The 21,636-nt window shown below is 42.9% G+C and overlaps 1 protein-coding gene across 9 annotated transcripts in view; it reads left to right on the top strand.

Moving 5' to 3' along the window:
* Positions 1-21,636, top strand: part of Phldb2 (pleckstrin homology like domain family B member 2) — a 222,771-nt gene that overhangs the window by 129,401 nt on the left and 71,734 nt on the right. For all 9 annotated transcript variants that reach the window (XM_050148921.1, XM_050148925.1, XM_050148917.1 and 6 more), the window contains one exon: positions 10,906-12,242. In XM_050148921.1, coding sequence (XP_050004878.1) covers positions 10,906-12,242 — 1,337 coding nt within the window. The remainder of the gene's footprint in view (positions 1-10,905; positions 12,243-21,636) is intronic.

Below are 21,636 nucleotides of genomic sequence, written 5' to 3'. Positions count from 1 at the left end.
GTTATGGATTCAAGTCCTGGGTGCGAAGTGGTCCTTTTGATTCTCATTTCTGGGAGGTTCGGTTGATACAGAAAAGGTTTGGGGGTACCTTTCCTGGGGGAGGTCAAAGCACCACAAGCTGTTAAGGGATGGTCTTATGTTGGCAACTAGCCAAGAGGTGCCTCCCAAAGAGAAACACATGGAGACATTTAGGATGAACTCTGAAAGGACTGGCTCTCTGGAGATTGGTCTGCCCCCTGCAGGCTCTTCACTAGAGGGAGGTAGAAACCTTTTAGTTTTCACCTTCCAACTGGTCATTCTTGTCACCCCCCTTTCCAGCCCTGATATGCTGCCACGACAGGAGACTTCAGCAATTAAGACAAGAAAGTTAGTGGCTGAAAATATTTCCTAGGATTTGAAGAATGTGTCTCTTGTCTTTTAAAAACAAAGGCAAAGGGAGTGGTTCACGTCTTTCAAATACCTTCAGCAAGAATTTGTGTTTGTCTCATATAGGAAATTAATCTTCCAGGGGTTAATTTGCAAAATAGATAGGTCTGTGATATTTAGGGGTGCGTCTTACACATCGCCGAAATCCAGCGTTGTGTTGTATCTACTTTAAAATCAAGATTTCTGAAGCATTCTGGTAGTCAGTGGTCAGGGAAATAAACCCAAGAGTAAAAATCATCACGTGGAGGTGTGGGAAGGCCAAGGACTTCCAAAGCTTGCTGGGAAGAAGCAGACAAATAACACAAGACAATAGGCCAAACTTTATGGACAGTTTTAGTACATATAAGAACTCTTTCTTAAATGTGCCCAGTTGATCTTATTAGATGTAGTGTGTTTCCTTATCCATACAAGCCAGTATTTAGTATGGCTACCTTAAGTGGGGTTAGTGTTTTCTAAGACTGCCGCTGTACAGGGCAGGGCAAACTGGTGTTTATTGTTTTTAGAACGATTGTTTGCACACTGCTGGTGACTTCTCCAGATTGGTAGTGTGATCAGGAATTAGCCTATCAAGTTACGAAAAGGAGGACATTACAAGAGTTCTCTTAAGGTTCACTTCTTGACCCCCTTGCACGGGTAAATTCAGAGCAGATAAAAGTGATGGAACCCGCCTCCTTCATTCTTTTGCCCGGCTCAGACCCAGTGTGAGTAGCCAAGAGATATTCCAAAGGGCTGGGAAGAGGTGTCTGGCTGCCGCACTGCTTGCATCATTGCTGAAGTAGGTTTTCAAAAACAACTTCAGATTTATTAAGGAAATTACAAGACTTAGGAATGCAGGCAAAATATGTCTTGTATACGATGCTGAGCCAGCTTCTATGCGATACTGCATTAGCGTAGTTTTGACCAGAACTCACTGGGTTGTACTGAGATGATTTACCATGCCCTTGGCATGCCGTGGGGAGCAGAGCGGGGGAAAGCTTTGCCGAGTTAGGTAGCTGCTATCTTATCACTAAAACATGCTTATGTTCTGTGGTCATTTCCATTTCCTGCATTATGTAACAGGCACTCTTGGGCGATTGAACCAGTAATCTTTGGAAGTGCAGAACCTTGGGGTGCAAGCAGTGTCTAGTTCACTCTCAGCATGTCAAACATTGGCAAACTTCTGCTTCAACAAGACGGAGACAGATGAACGGCTCAGTCAGTCCCTGTATTACTGCTTTTAGTTGGTGGACACAGACAGAGGTCTGACCTCCTGACTCATGTCCTTGGCAAGCTGTCCAGTGTTCTTTGTACTGGATTACCCATTTCAATAAAAGGAACATCTGAAAGTAACCATTTTCTTTATAAGGTCTTCTGGGTAGGGATATTAAAACAAACAAACAAACAAACAAAAACCAACATTGAGGGCCTGGAGAGATGGCTCAACAATCAAGAGCACTTTCTGCCTTTCTGGACAACCAAATACCCATGGTCCAGTCCCCATTGTAATTGATTTACATCTTCCTTAACTCCAGCTTCAGGGGCTTTGACGCCATCTTCTGGTCTCCTGAATCATGTGCACACACGTCTTAGCTATTCTCTCTCTCTCTCTCTCTCTCTCTCTCTCTCTCTCTCTCTCTCTCTCTCTCACACACACACACACACACACACACACACACACACATGCAAACACACAAGTAAAAATAAATGTGAAGGTTTTGAAAACACAGCACTGGTTAAAAGTAAATTGAACTTACCCAAGTGTTTACTGATCTTTGTAGGGTAAAGGATTCCCCCTTTTCCTGTAGCGAGGGGTCGAAAGGCAGGTTGTAAAAGAGAAAAAATGGGTGTCTTACAACATCCACCCTACATAATCAACTGTTAAAGTAATGAAGAAATTATGCCACCACTGTAACTTTTTGTTTTGTAGTGTGGTTGTGAGCCTCACCGTGATTTTTCGTCTCTGAAAAAATTAACCTAGGAGGGTAAGGTTGAGGAACCAGTATGTGGGTGTCTGCTTGTCGAGGGGTGCATATGGAAGTCAGGAAATTACTCTGAAGCTGTTCTCTGTTCTCTCTTCTCTCTTCTCAACTTTACTGAAAGCCCTTTTATCCACTGAGCTGTCTCACTGGCGCACAGAGTGACATCTCACTCAACTGACCTCAGTTTTTGAGTTAACAGGGAAAACATGTGTGGGGCGGGGGTGGGGAGCATAGTGGTAGAGCATTGGTTGATCATGCCTAAAACCTTAAATATGATCTCTCAGCCCAGGTATAGCGTGGCATTAAACGCATTCCCACTGTGGGAGACAGCGCCGACTTCCATTTGTCCCCTCTCCTAGAACCTACGCATTCTCTAACCATTGCCAGATCATAATATTAGGTAAATTTCAATCTGGGGAATGTTATTTGGAAAAAGCATGCTGGGATCTGAAGAGCAAGCACTTTGCCATGGCAACCGAACCATCACCCCAGCCCCTGTCTGTTTTTATTTTCACTATATAGTTCAGGCTCCCCTAGGAAGCCTAGGCTGACAGCAAACTTCAGATCCTTCTGCCTCTTATTCATCGCCTCCTGCTTGGGGCAAGGGTTTTTACTTGGCCACAGATGTGGCTGAAATTTAGGTATTTTATCTGGCATTATCTTGTGAGAGTCTTTAATAAAATAGCCTACTTATTTATAATCTTGGCAATGCATTTGCTTTCAAATTCTCCTGGGTGCTTTAGAAAGAAATCATCCTTTAAAGAATTTGATTTAGTATAATAAGCTGGGATTCATGCAAGCTGCTGAGACCCACTCCTTTTTTGTATAGAGTGAAATTTATGTCAGTATATAGATTTTATTTTTATTTAGTCTGGCTATAGTATATATATATATGTATATATATACATGTGTATATAAATTATATATATTACCTTTTTAATTTATTTAACTTTTTGAAAAAATATTTTACTGTAGGGTTTTTTTTTTTTAACCCCAAGACAGGGTTTCCTTTGTAGCTTTGGAGCCTGTTCTGGAACTAGCTCTTGTAGACCAGGCTGGCCTCGAACTTACAGAGATCCACCTGCCTCTGTCTCCCATGTGCTGGGATTAAAGGCGTGCAGGACCAGTGCCCGGCTCATTGTAGAAAATTTAAGCATACACAAAATGTAAAACGCACATTAAATGTGTAGTGTAGTGAGAGCCGGCTGTGATGATGTACGCGTTTCATTCCAGCACTCAGGAGGCAGAGGCAAGCAGATCTCTGTGAGTTCGAGGCCACCCTGGTCTACAAAACGAGTTCCAGTACAGCACTGTTACACGGAGAAATCCTGTCTTGAAAAAGAAAATGTATACCATAGCAACCCTGACACCTAGAGCCCAGATTGCTTCTGTTTGTTAATCTGGTTTCATGTGGAGACCCCATTTTCCCTCTGAGTATGGATTGTTACAAACCATGTTCCCAACACCTAGCTATTCATCTAGTTACACTGTGGCTCTAGGCAGTTGTGAGCTTTAAAAAACATGTCATTGCACCTTTGAAAACAGCAATGCATCTGACTTTCAGTCAGCATTCTAATTATGGTTGTATCAGGCATTTTTTAACAATTTTTAAGCAGATGGCTAGGCTGCAAACTGTGCACGCACATTGCATTTCATTGTTAAGTCTCTTGGGTCTTTTAACCTGGAATAGCTCCTTTTCAAGACTGGATTCTCTCTCTCCTTCCTCCCCATTATGACTGAACACATGTTTTTTGTTTGGGGCCTTTCCCCCACTATATCATCTAGTGTTCTAGAATTAAGTGAATGCCTTTTCATGGTAAGATTTTGTTGATGTGATTGTTTTTGAGACATTTCACTTTGTAGACCAGGCTGGACCTTGGCTTTCCTTGTTGGGATTACAGGTGTGTGCCGCCATAGGAGGTCTTTAGTGTTTTTAATAGAGCATTCTTTTGGGCAAGTTTGTTTAGCAGGTAAAGATTCTTGCTTTTACAAAGTTATCATCTGATCTTCCCATGCAGGTTGTGGAATGTGCACCTAGCATATCCTGCGTGTGTGCACACAAACAGCAATACTGAAAAGAGCATTCTTTTGTCCCTCGTGATTTCTACAGTGAAAGACATCATACTTCTAATTTGAATAATCTTGAACTTTAATTTATCATACATTTACTCATTGAATCTGCTATCTTTTCACATATTGCTAAAAATTCTTTAATAACTGTTTAAACCCACATGTGAGTCTAGTTGAAAAAACTTACATCTTGATAATTTAGGTAAAGCTTGGGATTTTACCAGTGGGAGGGATCTTCAGTGACACCCCCCCTTTTCTGAGGCCTAATCTGCTTTCTGTCTCCCTCCCCCACTACAAAGACTTATCACAGGAAACAGCAGCCAAATTCCTTGGATAGTCTAAGGAATGTTGTAAAGTTCCTGCAGACAAGCATTTTATTGAAGGGACTAGCACAGAACCTCTTTTTAAAAGAAACCTATAATTGGCGCTGTAGCCCTTTGATTGTGTCTTCTAAATTCTCAAGCCTTGGTCCCAGGAATTGATAAAATACAACAATCCAGAGTAAGCTGCTTCTGATCTGAGAAAGAGCCTTACTTGTAGTATGGACATTGGCTGTAGACTGTTGATCGCTGTTAGACTCTTCTGGGTACTGTCTGCAGTGTTCATTACAGAGTTTAGATTTCAGTACGAAGAGGCACCTAGGGGGAGCTGGAAGGAGTGGTAGCCCCAGGTTAGGTTCCTCTCTGGTGACGAGAAGAAACTGAAATTGCCTTTCCCCTTGTGGCCTGGTTTCTTCTGTCCGTCTTCAGTGTTATCTTCATCTACCGTTGCCTTCCATTCCTTTCTCTTCCTTGTAGAGTCGTGCATCATGTTTGTTTCTCTTTCCTTAATCATCATTCTTCTTTTGGATGGCTTCAGAAAATGAGAAAGTAAAAAAATTTTAAAAAAGGCAAAAGAAAGAAACCCTGTAGTCAGTGGAGACATCACCTGAGCATTCTGACCCCTGGTGGCCCAACCCCTTCTCCCCAGGCCTGGTGTTAATCCCCTTAACATTGGCTGTGCCTGAGGATGCTTCAAGTCTGGTTTTAGAAGGATCGTCTCTGGGTGCTACAAAAAGGCTTTGTGTGTTTTAGGCTGCTGTGGATATGTGGACAATGAGTTCTTGTCTGTATGTGTGTACACACTAAGGGTTGCAGCTGTCCGTTGTAAAAGGTAAAGTCTTCTAGAGTAGAACAAGGTCTTTGTTCAATAATTAAAAATACATTCCCCCCCTTGGGACTGCTTTTCTTGGATCTCCCAGAGACAATGAAGCCTCTTCATTGGAGATCATCAGCCTACTTATGTGAGTCTAGTGGTTATTTTACCCAAACAGATTCTTGAGCAAAGAATGTGCTACAAAGGGAAAGGGTTGGAATCCATTTGTTGAAGAAAACAGAATAAGAATACTATGTCTATAGCAGGGCAGTGGTGGCGTATGCCTTTAATCCCAGCACTCGGGAGGCAGAGGCAGGCAGATCTCTGACTTCAAGACCAACCTGGTCTACAGAGCGAGTACAGAATAGTCAGAATTACACAGAGAAACTATCTTGAAAGGCAAAACCAAACCAAAAAAAAAAAAAAAAAAAAAACCAGTATGTCTACTAATGTTTTCATCCTCTGTCTTGGGATGTAAAATCATGATTGAGGAGGAGGAGTTTGAAGGAGTAGAAGGTTTGAAAGCCAGGATTAGGAAGAAACAAAGCAGGTCCTGTAGAGATGAGACTGAGACAATGGGAAGGCCCAAGCTTTGGTTGTGGATGAATGCAGCTCTCCCTGGAGAGAGGCCTGGGAGCATTTGCTGGGAGGGAGTGTTTACAAATGACTGTGGGGACATGTGGAGAGGTGAGCCTTGTTTGCAGAGATGGAGGAGAAGGGTTCAGGGCCAAGAATAGTGGTTTGTAAAGTTTGCAGTCGGGGCACTGAGAAGACCAAAGGGTTAATGGAGAACAAGGGTTGCTAGGCAACATTTGCCTTCTGAAAGGGGACTAGGGGAGAGGGGCAAGTGTTTGTTTCTGAGGCTCTAGTTAGTACACTCTTCCTCATGTTCTGATGTCATCAGGAGAAAGAGAGGGAGAAATTCGTGTGTCCATTGTTCTCCCTTATAAAGCACAGGCCCTGTGTTTAAAATAGACTTTTCAACTTTTCCCTTCAGTCCTCTCAAAGTATCCTCCCAGACCCTATCAACTGTCAATGGTTGCCACAGAAATAAGCCATAAAACTCCTATGAGGAAGGGCCCTGCTTCTGAGGGGCTTCTTAACTGGCCCCGAATTCAATTACAATCATCAGTACATGCTTTCATCCTAACAGTACCATATCGTAAACAGCAGTGCTGACAGTTAAGCCTGCCTCTGGACCACCAGCGCGCTGGAGAGCCTTCATACCAGGCACCAACCACAGTCCGCCACAAAACACAGGGCCAGTCCCCGCCCCACCCCCAGCTCCAGAGCTCTGGCAGGACAAGGGATGAACTCAAGCCATTATATTGTGGACATTTTGGCCTACACTTTGTGGACTTTTAAAAGTTGGCTCTCCTAAAGTTGCTTCTGCCCACCAATATGGCATGGCATGTTCTCCACTGCCCGGTCGTTACCTTTGCATCGTTTCTAGGACCGGTTCCTGCTGTTTCGGGTGATCCTCAGAGGTGGCTGTGTATTGTAGGAACCCTCCAAAGTCACTTAATTGGCTAGAACCAATGGGATGCTTGCACCTGTCACCTTAAGTCCTCTTCTGTCTCACAGCACAGCAAGCCCTTTGTTTTAAAAAGCCTGGCTTTCTGGGTGTGCCCTTCTTTAGCTGGAAATATGACAATGCACACTCCCCTGGTGATGGCTACCTCGTAACTTCACTATTGGAGAGTTACGGTTTGAATGAGATGAGCTTCATTGTCATCTGGTGTGAGAGGAACCAGATAATTGTTTTAAAAGACAATTTAAACCATACCGCAGAGAAACGACTCTGAAGAAACATTAACAACGTTCCTTTAGACAACTGGTTGAAGTAATTTTCTCCTCCAGGGGAAAAAGTGCTGTGGTTTTTCTGTAACATCTTTCAAAAGGCTGCTACGTCCTAACTTTCTGGTATTTTCTGATTGACGGTAAGATGAATGTGTGTTTTAGGTGGTAAGATAGCCCAAGTACTGGAAGGATTAAACTTATGGATCAGAAAGTAAATGCAAGCGTTTCAGCATACATTAGCTTCTTTCCTGTTTAGACTTCCCCAAGCTGTCCTTTCTTTCAGATGGGCACCAGATGCATTCCTTCTGGCTCACAGACCTTCTGTGGCTATGGATAGAGGAGAGTGTGTAACCATCACATCCTTTGGGTCTGTTTTGCTTTCTCAATAACACAGTGCAGGGATCTCACAGTTTCACCAAGACCTCATCTTTGTTCACGTAAAATTTCAGGAAACCCCTAAGGAAGGACAGGTGCATTTGGTTTGTTTTTTAAGGGGATACAGTCCGTCACCGCGAAGAGAAAAGTATGGCTATATGAATGAGAAACTGTTGATCACATTGATCTACAGTTAGGGAGCAGTGAACCAGAAGTGGTGTCCCCCAAAACCCTTCCCACAGTGAGCTACTTCCTCTACCACCTAAAGTTTCTACAACCATCACGAACAGAGCCACTTCTGGTAACCAAGTATTCAAACACAAGAATCTGATCAAGTTAAAAACAAGATGGTCCGGGTGGTAGTGACACATGCCTTTAATCCCATTGGGAGGCAGAGGCAGGAGGATCTCTGTGAATTCTAAGCCAGTTTGGTGTACAAATCATGTTCCAGAACAGCCAGGGCTGTTACACAGGGAAACCCTGTCTTCCAAAACAAAACAAAACCAAACAAACAGGGGCTGGAGAGATGGCTCAGAGGTTAAGAGCATTGCCTGCTCTTCCAAAGGTCCTGAGTTCAATTCCCAGCAACCACATGGTGGCTCACAACCATCTGGAATGGGGTCTGGTGCCCTCCTCTGGCCCGCAGGCATACACACTGACAGAATATTGTATACATAGTAAATAAACAAACAAACAAATAAATAAATATTAAAAAACAAACAAACAAAAAAGCAAAGTTGGTAGTATATTCCAATATCTTATGCCAGATTATTGTCAAAAAAATCAAAATGCATACAATGTGAATTGGTATGAAATCACTAGTAATATTACCACCCCAGGTAAAATCAGTAGTAACTTTTGGTGTGAGTATTTTCAGTCCATTGCTTCTAGTGTGGGAGGAGGGTATGCACTGGGGGCAAAAGATGCTGATTTATGGGGTGCAACAGTGGAACAGCAAGGCATATGCGATTTGGAATATGGCTGAAGAGCAGCGCTGATTGGGTTTGCCGACAGATGCGATGAGGAGAGAAGTAGACATGACAGAGACCACGGTGACACCAATTTCTGCCCTGAGCACTGTAAGAAAACTGTCAGCTGTGTTGAGGAGATCCCCGTGTTTATAATCAATGTTTGTGGATGGAGTTAGGAAAATTAACTATACTCACTGAATGATTTGAGGCATATTATACGAATATACTTTGTAGTATAAAATATACTCTGAATTTAATGTTCACAACATTAAATGATTACAGGTGTTAAAATGATTGCACATTTTGATACCTGTGCTTAACTGTAGCTGTTCCACACATCACTGGGCATTTAGGGTGCTTTTTCCTATGCAATAAATTACACTGAAAGTCCTCAGGACCCATCTCTTTTCTTACTTCCTCAGTCCTGAGATATTTCAGTTAGGAGAACTGGCCGAGGCTTACTAAGATTTCTAAATGAAAGACCTACCATGGGTAAAAGGAATTCTGGAAAAGACCAAGGCTAGGGGCTGTCTTATTGTCACACCCCCGAAGGACCCTGGCAAAAAATGTCTCAAGCCAGACTAACGTTGCCTTCAAGGTTGGAATTTTCTTGAGGGAGATGGACACTGGACACAGGCAATGAAGGAGCCAGACAGCAGGGCCATCGGGAACCAAATTTTAGGTATAACTTCAATGCTTTATGAGATTTTTTTAAAAGCTATTCTTTAAAAGCACACCATTTAGGACTGAAGAGATGGCTTAGCAGTTAAGAGCATTGGCTGGCTGCTCTTTCAGAGGTCCAGAGTTCAATACCCAGCAGTCACATGGGTGAGATCGCACAGTTGTAGGTAAAACACTGTTTACATAATAAATAAATAAATCTAAAAATATACAACATTTTAACATATAGCCACATAAAGCTTTGAGGATAGTGAATCCAAGCTAGAATTTCTTGGGGCAGGGCATGGGACTGTAGCTCTGTATAGGCAAATCCAGGGATCATCCGGAAGAATGTAGGGAAATTCTCCTGACCTCAGCCTGTGGGTAAGAAGCAGTTAGTTCCATGCTGGGTTGCTTGAGTTTGCTTGGGGAATCTGAGGCTAAACAAAGAGAATGAAGTCTTCCCCCTATGGTCTGAGGATGGATGCGACTGAAAAATAAAAGTTTTGAGTTTTTTGCCTGTAGAACAATGGGAGTTAGCAGGTGACTATAAGATAAAATTCCAGACATTCTTTACATCGAACATTAACATCCAAGGTCTCTAAAGGCTGGAGGAAAGTCTTAGCCCTGCATGTACTTATTGAAATTGTGTTTTCATTTTTAGTATCTAAAAATAGTTCCTATCACTCAGAATTATAAACCTTTTCAATTTCAGTGCTAGTTTTAATTCAAGAATCTCTTCATAGATTAAAACTTTATGTCAATGTTTGAATCTAAGACTCAAAACATATACTTCCTTTTGAAAAAAATATTATTCATGGAAGATAGAATCCTACTTTGACTCTTGAGTGATGGGTGGGTTTGATAGATGGACCAGAGGCTCAGAGTGTTTCTGTTAGAGAAGAGGGCTCACTACCTAAGATAAGCACAACACATTCGGGGTACCAAGGAATTCAAAGCATAGAATAATGTAGGGTTTTGGCCATGAGACAACCAACTTGAGGACACCCTTTGGTCTTGTATGTCTTGCCTCTTTCTGTCGGGCACAGGAACTTCCAGCTTTCTGCTTAAGAAGTGAACTTCCACCTTGTCCCTCCAATGAACCACTCTTCAGCCCTCTCCTGCAGGATCACTGCGTAACACAAACTTTCCTCTTCTGTCAAGATATGGATTTTGTTTCTTCGGAACTGAGCTGGTAATGAGTTTAGCAGACACGTCTAAAGGAAGAGCCGTTGAGTGTTTCTTTTAGGGATACACAAGATATTCAGGAAGCAGATGATTTTCCTATGACTAGCGCACCAAGGGGAAAATGGCCGTCTTTACATAGCAGCCTAATCCTGCACTGTCATCTCTCTAGAGATTTATTTCCCTCAAATTCTGTTGTTGTCTTCTTGAGTTATTTTTTTTTGTACCAAAAATATACATCCCTGATCCGTGGTGCTTATTTTTCAGCTTCTAGTACAGTTTCATATTTTTTTTAATCTAAAACATTTTCCTTTTTCCTTTTACAGGGTCCAGCAATATCATGGCAGGAGATAACCACATACAGAAGCAGCTGGAATTACAAAATGGTAGCTTAGAGGAAGGATTTGTGGTACAATCCCCGGAGATTGAGCCGCAGAACATGATGGAGAGCCTAAGCCCGAGGAAATATTCATCCAGTCTGAAGTTTAAAGCCAATGGGGACTATTCCGGCTCATATTTAACCCTCTCCCAACCTGTGTCCACCAAGAGAAGCCCTTCTCCTTTGGGCACCAGTGTTAGGAGCAGCCCCTCCTTGGTCAAACTCCAGGGAAGCAAACAGTTTTGTGATGGAACTGATAAAAACGTTTCCATGAAGCCTCCTACTTCGTTCCTCAGCTCCGCAACCTCTCTTGGGGGTTATCCACTCGGGAGAGCAGATTTGGATCATTATACTGGCCGGGACAGTGAAAGGTCCTCCAGGTTCTCAGAGAAGCCCCCCTATTCCAGATACAGCTCTAGGAATAAATCACATGACAATGTCTACTTTCTCGGGGGGCTGGAAGGAAGAAAAGCCTCTGGCTCGCTCTTGACCATGTGGAATGGAGGTTCCTTGAGCAGCGCTGGCTCGGCACCGGTCAGCAGATCTGGGGCAGCGAGCATGCCCTCAAGCCCAAAGCAAGCTAGGAAAATGAACTTACAGGACAACTTGCCACTTCAACCCCGCTTAAGCCGGCACAAGGAGCCAGCCTCTGAAAATATCAGTGTGAGAACAAGGAAGTATTCAGGGAGCAGCCTCAGTAACATGGGTGCCTATAGCCGATCGCTTCCCAGGTTGTATAAAGCCACAGATAGCCAGATGCCGCCTCTCAGCCTGCCTCCAAGAAACTCCCTGGGCAATTCCAAACGAGGTCAGTTAGGGGAAAAGGATCTACCTCATAGCATAGTGGATAATGACAATTACCTTAACTTTTCTTCTCTAAGTTCAGGGGCTTCACCCTATAAAACCTCGCTGTCAGAGGGAAATCCTTACGTAAGCTCCACCCTCAGTGTCCCTGCCAGCCCTCGAGTGGCTCGGAAGATGCTCCTGGCCTCGACCTCTTCAGAGGACTTTGATAGGGCTTCTTACTCAGGGACCAGCCCGAGTCATTCCTTCATCTCTGGAGAACCAGACCGAGTGCCTGTGGCCAGGAGGAACTTCTCTTGTGGATCTATCGAGTTGGATGATTCTGATCTGGAAAGCCTACGACAGTCCTCAGAAACTCCCCAGCCTGTCCTTCGAGAACGGAAAAGCAGCATCAGCTCCATTTCAGGCCGCGACGATCTGATGGATTATCACCGCCGACAGAGGGAAGAGAGACTCAGGGAGCAGGAGATGGAGCGCCTGGTAATCTTCCTTTTCTGACCTCACTCTCCCCTTGACTTACATCCACAGTGTTGGAGACAGAATCTCAGGGTACATGTAGGGGTGTGGAATTTCCATGTGGACCAGGCAGTCACTGCTGTCCATGCTGCCTCTTGTTCTTTGTCTGACGTAACTCTTTTTTGGCTACTGTTGTGGGGCATCTGTGGACATTTTAAAATTTCCAAAGCCCACCAGAGCCTTCTGTTTATTTCGTTCTGCAGAGTTCTTCTGTTCCTTTGCCTTTTCTCTTCTCTCCCTTATCATCATCCCTCCCCCTTTTTTTTTCATGTGCTAGGGATGGAACCCAAGGACTTGCACAACCGCTAGACATTCTGGGAAAAAGCGAATGTCTAGTTGCGAATTTTGCTGAATGTCTTCTATCTTGTGAATTTTTCTGAGACTATGAGGAAGTGACAGTGGTACTTATGGCATGAAACTCTCCGGTATGTACTTAGGACGGAAGTAGTCAGTGAGATAATAACCTAAGACTTTGTAGAGCAAGTCATCTGGAAAGGTGAAGGGTGTCCCAGCGCAGTAAAGCCCAGGTTCTTCTCCCCACGCTGTGCACGTAACGCCAGACTCTCTTCAGCTATGCTGCGTCTTCACACAGCCCCTCCTCCAAACACAAAATGCACTGAGTTCACTCCCTTTTTCAAGTTAAAATGAGCTTATACTTAAAAGGGAAAAATACGTTGAGAGTAAAAGGACGAGGATGAAAGGAAAGATTTCCCCAATAGCCGCATTGATGAACAGGAACATTAAGGGTTATTTTTCTGGTCTCTTTTAGTGGGTTTTTATTTTAGAATGAGTTCCTGTCAGGGACTGTTTTGCTTCGCTAGTGATTAATGACTTCCTTAATGAGAGAAGCTATGGCATGGTTTACAAAAGTGTAAGATCATCAGAGGTCTTTTAATTGCTCAAAAAAGTATGTTGGAATAAGGTTTCTCAAGCACGTGGAAAAATTGATTTGTGCCTACAGTTATAGGGACAGAAACCATCTACACTATGCAACATTTGTTTGCTATTTCAGAACAAGAATCACATGTCACCCAAAGTTTTGGTAAGTTTATGCTCTTCCTAGCTAAGACTAGTAGGTAAAAACACATATGCATACCTCTGGATAATTAAATGCTCGTTGTGGATATCAGTTAAGCAGCACTCCAGTAGGACATTCTCTTTGCTGTCATAAATCATCACTAGAGATAACCCATGATCACAAAAAAGCTTTGTGTCTAGGCTTGATCCTTGGATATAATTCAGAAACCCATTCAGTTAGCATTTGGGTTCTTGTACATGCATCTGTACTGTGCTAAGCAACTTAGTAATTGGTAATTTACTCTGGAATTTAGAAGAGCCTTTCCTGTGAAATTTTTCACTCTGGAGGTCTTCCTTTAGTCTACATAATGACTCTTATGAGGATGGAAAACCAACCAGGAGCTTGATATGCCTCGAGTTTCATCTTCAATATATGTAAATGCTGGTGACTTTCTCTGTTCTCCAGATTCCCCACATCTAAGGCTCCTCACAGTCCCAGTAGTGACTTTACTTGTTGCTCGAAAGGCTGGAACTTGATAAATTATGAACAAGATCAACTTCTTGGGTGGTCTTGATGATATTGTTAGGAATACTACTTGTAATCCCTTTTCCTTATTAATGGCTTGTTATAGTATACAAAAATGAGACTTATCTATCACAAAGGACCACACTGAATGCTCTTTCTATTGCTTTTGCATAATATCTGAAGTAACTTATAAAGAGGCAATATCAGCCCAAGCGGTGGTGGCGATGCCTTTAATCCCAGCACTTGGGAGGCAGAGGCATGCAGATCTCTGTGAGTTCGAGTCCAGCCTGGTCTACAGAGCAAGTTCCAGGACAGGATCTGAAGCTAGTTTTGAAAAATAAATAAATAAATAAATAAATAAATCAAAGTCATTTTGACTTCCAGTTTTGGATTCAGTTGCCCCATTACTTTTGGGCAATGCATCATGGCAGGGAACGTAGTGGAGCAAAGCTGCCCATCTTCTGGAATGGATGTGATGAAAAGAGGGAGGCACCAGGTGTCCCCCAATCCTCTCCCAATGACACACCCCAACAACTAGAAGTTCTTTCACAAGGTTCTAGCTCTGAATTTCCACCAATCATAATAGCTTTAAACACTGGGACTTTGGGGGTGCTTAGGACTGATTCTTTTGTATGCTAAAGAAAAAAAAAATTAGCTCATACAGAAATGGTAGAGTTTTGTCTTTTAAAATACATAAAGATATGTCTCCATTAGCATTAAGCCTGAAAATTACCTTTTATGATACTAAATCCTTGCTTCAAAGGCATTTACATAGAACACATTTTTATTGCTTTTTATAAGCATGAACTAAACTTCGTCAAAATCGGTCTCATTCCAGGGCAAACAGCTGAATTTGAGTTTTCTATCAACAGTGTACTTATCATTCTTTATGTTGGAAAAAAAAACCTTTATGAGAAAACCATAAAAATATTTCAACTTTGGGCTAGAGAGATAGTTCAGTGAGTAACGGCCCCTCTTCTGTAAACATGAGAAAGTAAGTTCAAATCTCCAGCACCCATGTAAAAAGCTAGGCTTATCTTTGCCTGCTGTAGCTCCAGCCCTGGGAGACAGATACAGGTACTGAGATCTCACTGGCCTCCCAACTGAAATGGTTAATTTCTCATTCAGTGAGATGCTGTCTCATCAATGAGGCAGGAAGTCACTGAAGAAGACACTCAACACCCTTCCCTGACTTCCATATACTTGCTTGCATGCAATCACTTATACCACACACACATACTCAGCGTGCACATACATATACACACATGTACACATTGCACACACATACATTACACATACACCACACTCAAAATAGTATACTTTCTGCTGAACATTAACATTCTATTACTTTTCCTTTAAAATTATTGTATGTATGTTATGTGTGTGCGTACATATGTGCTGTAAAGTGTGTGTTTGTGTATGTGTGTGTAGATCAGAGGACAACTTTGTGGAGTTGCTTCTTTCCTTGCATTTTTATTAGGACTTCAGGGATCTGATTTGAGATTCCCAGTTTTGGAAGAAGTGCTTATACCTGCTGATCCTTCTTGCTGCCTCTGTATTGTTTTTTCATAGACAGAATTTTCCGGTATTAAAAAACAGTGGAACCATGATTTGGGCTTCAAACATATAATTTTCAGTTTCAGTTTTAACTTCTGACCTTTATTACCTCCTTTCAAATTCTGGAACAACCAGGCCAGGTCATAGAAGCAAAACTATTTTAATTGAAATACACTAGAGATTGTAGTATATAGGATTAGCTATGAAGTTTTGTGTAACATAGGCCGGCCTTGAACTCCACATGTAGTCAAAGCTTCTACCTCACAAGTGCTAGGATTAGAGGCACACATGACCAGGCCTGGCCTTGACTGTCCAGCTCACTTTCTCAGAGAAGAACAGTGCTGGTGAGTGAGCAGTTTGTGTGGGAAAGGGCTTTGCTTAAGATGGAAGAAAAAAATAGCACACTTTGTTTTCTTGGAAACTGAAAATGTTTGATTTATTTATATGCTCTTTAGTAGCTATAAACCAATTGGAGCACCAGGCTCCTGGAGTCTTTTTTATTGTTGTCCTTGAGAGAAAGGAAAAGTGTTTCCCCTGCACATAGCAAGTTCTTCTTTCTCAAAGGACTTAACACGAATTCTGCTTCTTCAGCTACAAGCCCCGAGTACACAGCGACACACAAAATGTCTCTCCTTTAAGGCCCAGTGTTCTTTTATTTGACACAAAAATATATTCCTGGTTAGATACAGACAAATTATAAATTACAACTACAAAGAAATACTCTGCCATCTCTCACCTGTCCAGGCTGGGTTTCAGTCGTAAGTGACAGTCAGTCAATGACCAGAGCAAAAACCAGAAGCGGGAATACTGCTAACCACCGATGGGGACAGCCATTGGCTGTGGGAAGATCCAGCCTGTTACCTATCAAATTTATTTAAAAAGCCCAAGGAAAAAAGTCAATAGTGGAGAACCAGGAAAATGAAAATTTCACAATCAGTAAAGGCAACATTTTACTGACTTTTTAAATTTATTCCAGAAGCCAAGAAAAGACAGGCCTGGTCTGCCAGCTGATGCCATGGGCTCGCTCTACGGGTATGGAGGGTCAGGTAACTCCCAGAGCGAATCCACTGGAAGGCTGCAGTCTCAGAGAGCAAACACCCTCTGATCTGAACGCAGAGTGGGTAAACGCTGACGAGTTAGTTAGCCCACTACTGTGGAAACCGTGCATCAGAAAGTGGGGTCACAAGTACACTACTAATATTCTCAACTTGGTTGTGGTTTTTTTCCCTAACTTGTTCAATTTTGGTTGAAAACCCAAGATAAGTAAAGTTATCATTAAAGGTAAAACCGTAATTATGAACCTCTAAGGGCTTATTAGTGAAATGTAATCACTCTAAGTCTGTATTAAATAGCCTCCAAACTGTCGTGTTATTTGAGAAGTTTTGATTTTAATATTTTTCTATCTTTTTTGTTCTTAGCCCCCTATTCATTTCTAATCATCTTTCCTGCCCTTGCCTACATATTCCCTTCTGCATCGTGTGTGTGTGTGTGTGTGTGTGTGTGTGTGTGTGTGTGTGTGTTTTAGAAACCAGGCTTAGGGTTTTGATTAAACTGTTTTGCTCTGTGTGCGTGTGAGGTCTTAGGATGGTGCTCTTCTCACCAAGTGTTCACATGTGAAGCTGTGGAGCTTGAGACAGCCATTTCAGCTGCTCAGTAGGCATTTCAAGCCTCTCCTGCTGAGCTGTGGTCCAAGGAGAGTTGGGATGCTAACTAACCAGTAAGATGTTCCCCAGGCTAGCGAAACCACTATTAAGTGATCAGATTTCATCCGTTTGATATCTGCGTGTTCCTAGTCATCCAGATGTAGCCATGGCCCCTGATGGCCCAGGTATTTTAAATAAGAGAAAATTAAAAGCTTACCCTTAACTCTGTCTCAAATACGTGCATTGTTTGGCAGCATCGCCCAAAGCATCTGCATCCTATCGTGGAGGAGCAGTGGGTTCCACAGATTGCACTGTGGCTGGGCAGTATTTTCCTTTGGGCTGATGGTAGTCATTTGCAAGGCTTGGTAAACAGGGTTGCTGTGGTTTAGAACTGCACGGGGCCACATTTGCTGCTTGGTTCCTAAACATGTTGTAATAGAATGCCAGTGCTCTTTGAGGCACACCATGAAATGTGGTTTGCTGGGATTCTTTTTTAATCATAGTGTATGAGACTCCCCGAGGCTAAGGTTTGCTTGTCTGGAAGCTACATATAGGTATTTCCATTAGTCATATGACATGCCCGAGTCAGCAGTTCCTTGGCCACGGGGAAGGTATTTTGTGATTGTACTGTCTCTTCAAGCACTTTACGATGAAAGAGCGTTCGTCTGTAAGTGGCTAGGCTGGTGTTTGACTTGTTTACTGCTGAGATTGGCCTCACAGTCTGATGACTGGGGTACTGGGGGGTCTCATACACTTTTTTTTTTTTTAGAGAGTAATCCATTTTTTTTTCCATCCAGTTTGACGTCTATCCCAGTTTTCCTCATTCTGTATCTGTTGGTTACATCTTGGTCCCTAGGCAATATGAGTTGTTTTTCTTTCTAATGAAAAAAAAAGATGAAAAGAGTTATTTTTCCATGTTTTGGAAATTTTGTATCATTCCATAATAGAATTCATGTAGGAACAGGAGGGGGGGAACGGAATTGGAGACATGGCTCAGTGGTTAAGAGAACACATACTGCTCTTTCTGAGGATCTGAGTTCCATTCCCAGCACTCACATCCGGTGGCTCACAACTGCCTGTAACCCCAGCTCCGGGGGTACTGGTTACCTCAGGCATCTGTGGGCACTTGCACTTGTATTCATGTGCTTTGTGCGTATACCCACACGCATAATTAAAATAATAAAAAAGTAAGTATGTGTATCTATCTTATCTTACACACACACTCACAAACACAAATTTAGTATATCGACTTAAATATATGACCGAAGGTTGCCCACTCCCGTCATGGCCCCCTGCATGCTGCTGAGCCCTGCAACCTTGTAGAGCCTCAGGATAAGGGGACTAATGGTGAGTGTCGGTCTGAGGGTGAGGCCTGGACGCTCTCCTGTAGAGTCGCTGCTGTGATGCCCTGTTGAAAGGCTGAAGAGGCTGGGATCTGATCTCCACAGGTGATGACAACAGCAATAGATGCTCTCACCCTGGAAGAGCAGAGCTCAGGTGACTGGCTTCTTCCTTCTTTAGCTTTTCGTCCCACTGGAGCCCCAAGACTACAGAGACACTGCCAGACATGCTATCCCATTTCAATCAAGTTGACAACCAAACTATCATGTCTTTGTTTCTTTGTTGTTGTTTTGAGTAAGGATTTGTGCTCTCCTGGGTCTTATGAGAACCAAGGCTGTGGGGTCCCAGAGGGTCCCAGGATCTTATGTAGGCCCTGTTGGTCAGATCATAAATCTGATGTTTCCAAAATTAAATAAGAGTATGATTGAGCATATTTAAGAAACGTTTATATTTATACAATTCATTTGCTTGTTTTCCAGTCTTCTAATGCAAACACGGATACTGTCTTAAAGATCAGAACTAATATTGTTCAATTTGGTCACCAAGACATAGTTGTGTAGTAATCCCAAACTGGGGAGCACGTGGAGGCCAAATCCATGTCACCTGTGATGTGCCATGCTTCTCTCCTGTTCATGCTTTCCCTGCTTCCTGTGACTCCATTCCTGGCAAAACAGCTCAAAGCATCTATTTCTTTGTGCCAGAGCTGGGCTGAATTAAATTTGACAGTGTTTCGTGGTTGCACAGGAGAAGAGGTAGGCTTTGATTCTAAGAGAATGCCTATTTTTGCTTTATTGCCTCATTAATCTTTTTTTTTTTTTTTTATCTTACCAAGAGGGTCTTTGAAACATGAAAGCAAGCTTAAGTGTGGAAGATGATTTTGTCCTCCCAATCTCCCTGAAACAGTTTTCCCTCCCGATGTGGCCCTTCCGCTTGCTGCATCCTGACTGTACTTTTTTGGGAAGTTAGCTAGATGGCCCTTCTGCTTGCCGTATCCTGACTGTACTTTTTAGGAAGTTAGCCGGATGAGCTGCAAAGGGTGTGAGAGGCTGGTCTGTGTAGCAAATGAGCTCAGTGGCTTGGGGTTCTTAAAGCAACATTCAGAGATGCTGACTGTCTTTGTATTCTGGGTTAGACTAGCCATCAGCTGACTTACTCTTAGTGGGCAGGCTGAGAACCGAGTTGAGTGATTTCTGTGGAACTTTTCCTGAGCTTCTGCATTTGAAGTCGCCCATGATTCCCCACCACTCTCCGTCTTCCTCCACTTTCAGGCACTGCTGGGGCCAGCTTAGAAATAGAATGCAAGCCAAACAAATGCACCAAAGAGTCATTCTAAACGTTCTTACATTAAGGAAAGCTTTTAAAAAAGTAGGTGAAACTGAGTATACAACATTGGGCAGAGCAGAATTAGGTCAACAGTTCTGTCTATATCCAAATAAGCTATGCTCCTAAGCAAACAGCTTTCCTTGGTCTCGGAATAAAGAAATCTATAACCACTGGGTAATATAGAGAACCAACTTGGTCCACTGGAGGACAAGGTGAGAGCTTTCTCTCTTCATCTTTAAATGAAAAATTCATGGCATATACATAGGCATTCATGAAATATTTAAGGATCGATCATTAAGAAACTAGAACCATCCGTTTTCTCCTGTGAACTGAAAGGAAAAAGAATCGCCACACCTTTTCTCCCCCCCCCCCCATTGGAGACAGACGTGCAGGAAAGGCGTATGGAAGGAAGCAGCAGTCAGCATTAATCTAATGATGTCACATGAGGGCCATGCAGAGCTAAGACCTATGTAATTCTATATTGCAGTAAGCTGTGGCAGAGATGGTTAAAAGCAGGCTGCTCTACGGTTGACAGCAAACCCTAGGTTCTTCTATTACAGTGGCAGTACAAGCTCCGGCCTCTTGATGGTGCCGTGCATTCAGAAATGTTTCTCAGAAGGTGAGCACTGAGGATTCTGAATCATCAAAGCATCTTCCCTCTCTGCTGTCTGCTAAATACAGCAGGCTGCTTTGACAGAAAAGAGCCCTGCATGCCGTGAAGGCAGTTATGGATGAAACACTTTTAAGTAAGAAACAACGCTCCTGAAAAAAAAAATTCATGGATGAAGTGTGCAAAAGTTAAAAGAAAATTGAAAATACATTATATTGACACCAACAGTGCCTGAGCCCTTGAGAAGGGCCTGTTGACTTTTGAGGATGTGTGACCTTCACAATCATTGGCAAATTGCTTAGTGTATCTAAATTAGAAGGTTTTTTTTTTTTTTTTTTTTTTTTTTATGGATCTGCCTTTAAAAAACTATTCTCCTAGGAGAATAGGTTTCAGTGACTTCGGGTTAATGTGATAATGCTTACTAATCTTTTCCTATTCTAGAAAGGCTCATGGGAAGTTTCACAACAAACGTTTTAAGAAGCAAAGAAACTTACCAGTATCACCATAGAAAAACATTCGTCAATTCATTCATGGGCAGCTTCCTAGTTTGTTTCTATTGCTGTGATCAAGAACACGGGGAGGAAGAGGTTCCTTGGCTTATGCATACACACCACAGCCCTTCATTGAGACAACTCGGGACTGGAATTCAAGCAGGGACCAGAGGCAGAACCTGAGTAGAGGCCACGGAGGAATACTACTTACTATCTTGCTCTCTATAGCTTGCTCAGCCTGCTTTCTTACATAACTCAAAACCATCTGCCCAGGGATGCCACTGCCGAGAGTGGGCTGGACCCTTCCATGTCAATCATCAATCACGAAAACGCTCCACAGTCTTGCCCGCAGACGAGCCTGATGGGGACATTTTCTCAGTTGAGGTCCCCTCTTCTCAGATGTTATTTGCTTGTGTCAAGTGTACAAAATTCTAACCAACACAGGAATTTTTTTATTTCAGTCATCTCATTGTGCAGATTCAGATCCGCTAGAAGGGTGTTGAAATATGAAGCGGCAGCGGGGCTGCGTCCCCAACACCCCGGCCGCTTGGCTAGCTTATGCCCGAAATAACAACACACAAACTGTATTCATTTAAAGAACTGCTTGGCCCATACTCTAGCCCTTATAGGCTAATTCTCGCACCTGGACTAGCCCATTTCTAATAATGTGTGTAAGCACCCCAAGGTGCGCTTACCGGGAAGATTCTAGCCTACATCCATCTTCATCGCGTGTGCCTCAGAGAGCAGAGCTATCGCGTCTACCCGGGAGAGCTGAGCATGGCGTCTGTGTTCCGGAGAGCAGAGTCTCTCCGGGAGCAGAACAGAGTCTGACCTCACTTCCTCTTCCGCC

The sequence above is a fragment of the Alexandromys fortis genome, unplaced genomic scaffold (assembly GCF_014885135.2).
Source record: "Alexandromys fortis isolate MF-2015 unplaced genomic scaffold, M_Fortis_MF-2015_v1.1 scaffold_4, whole genome shotgun sequence".
NCBI lineage: Eukaryota > Metazoa > Chordata > Mammalia > Rodentia > Cricetidae > Alexandromys > Alexandromys fortis.
Note: the sequence above shows the minus strand (reverse complement) of the source record. Positions and strands in the feature narration are given on the sequence as shown.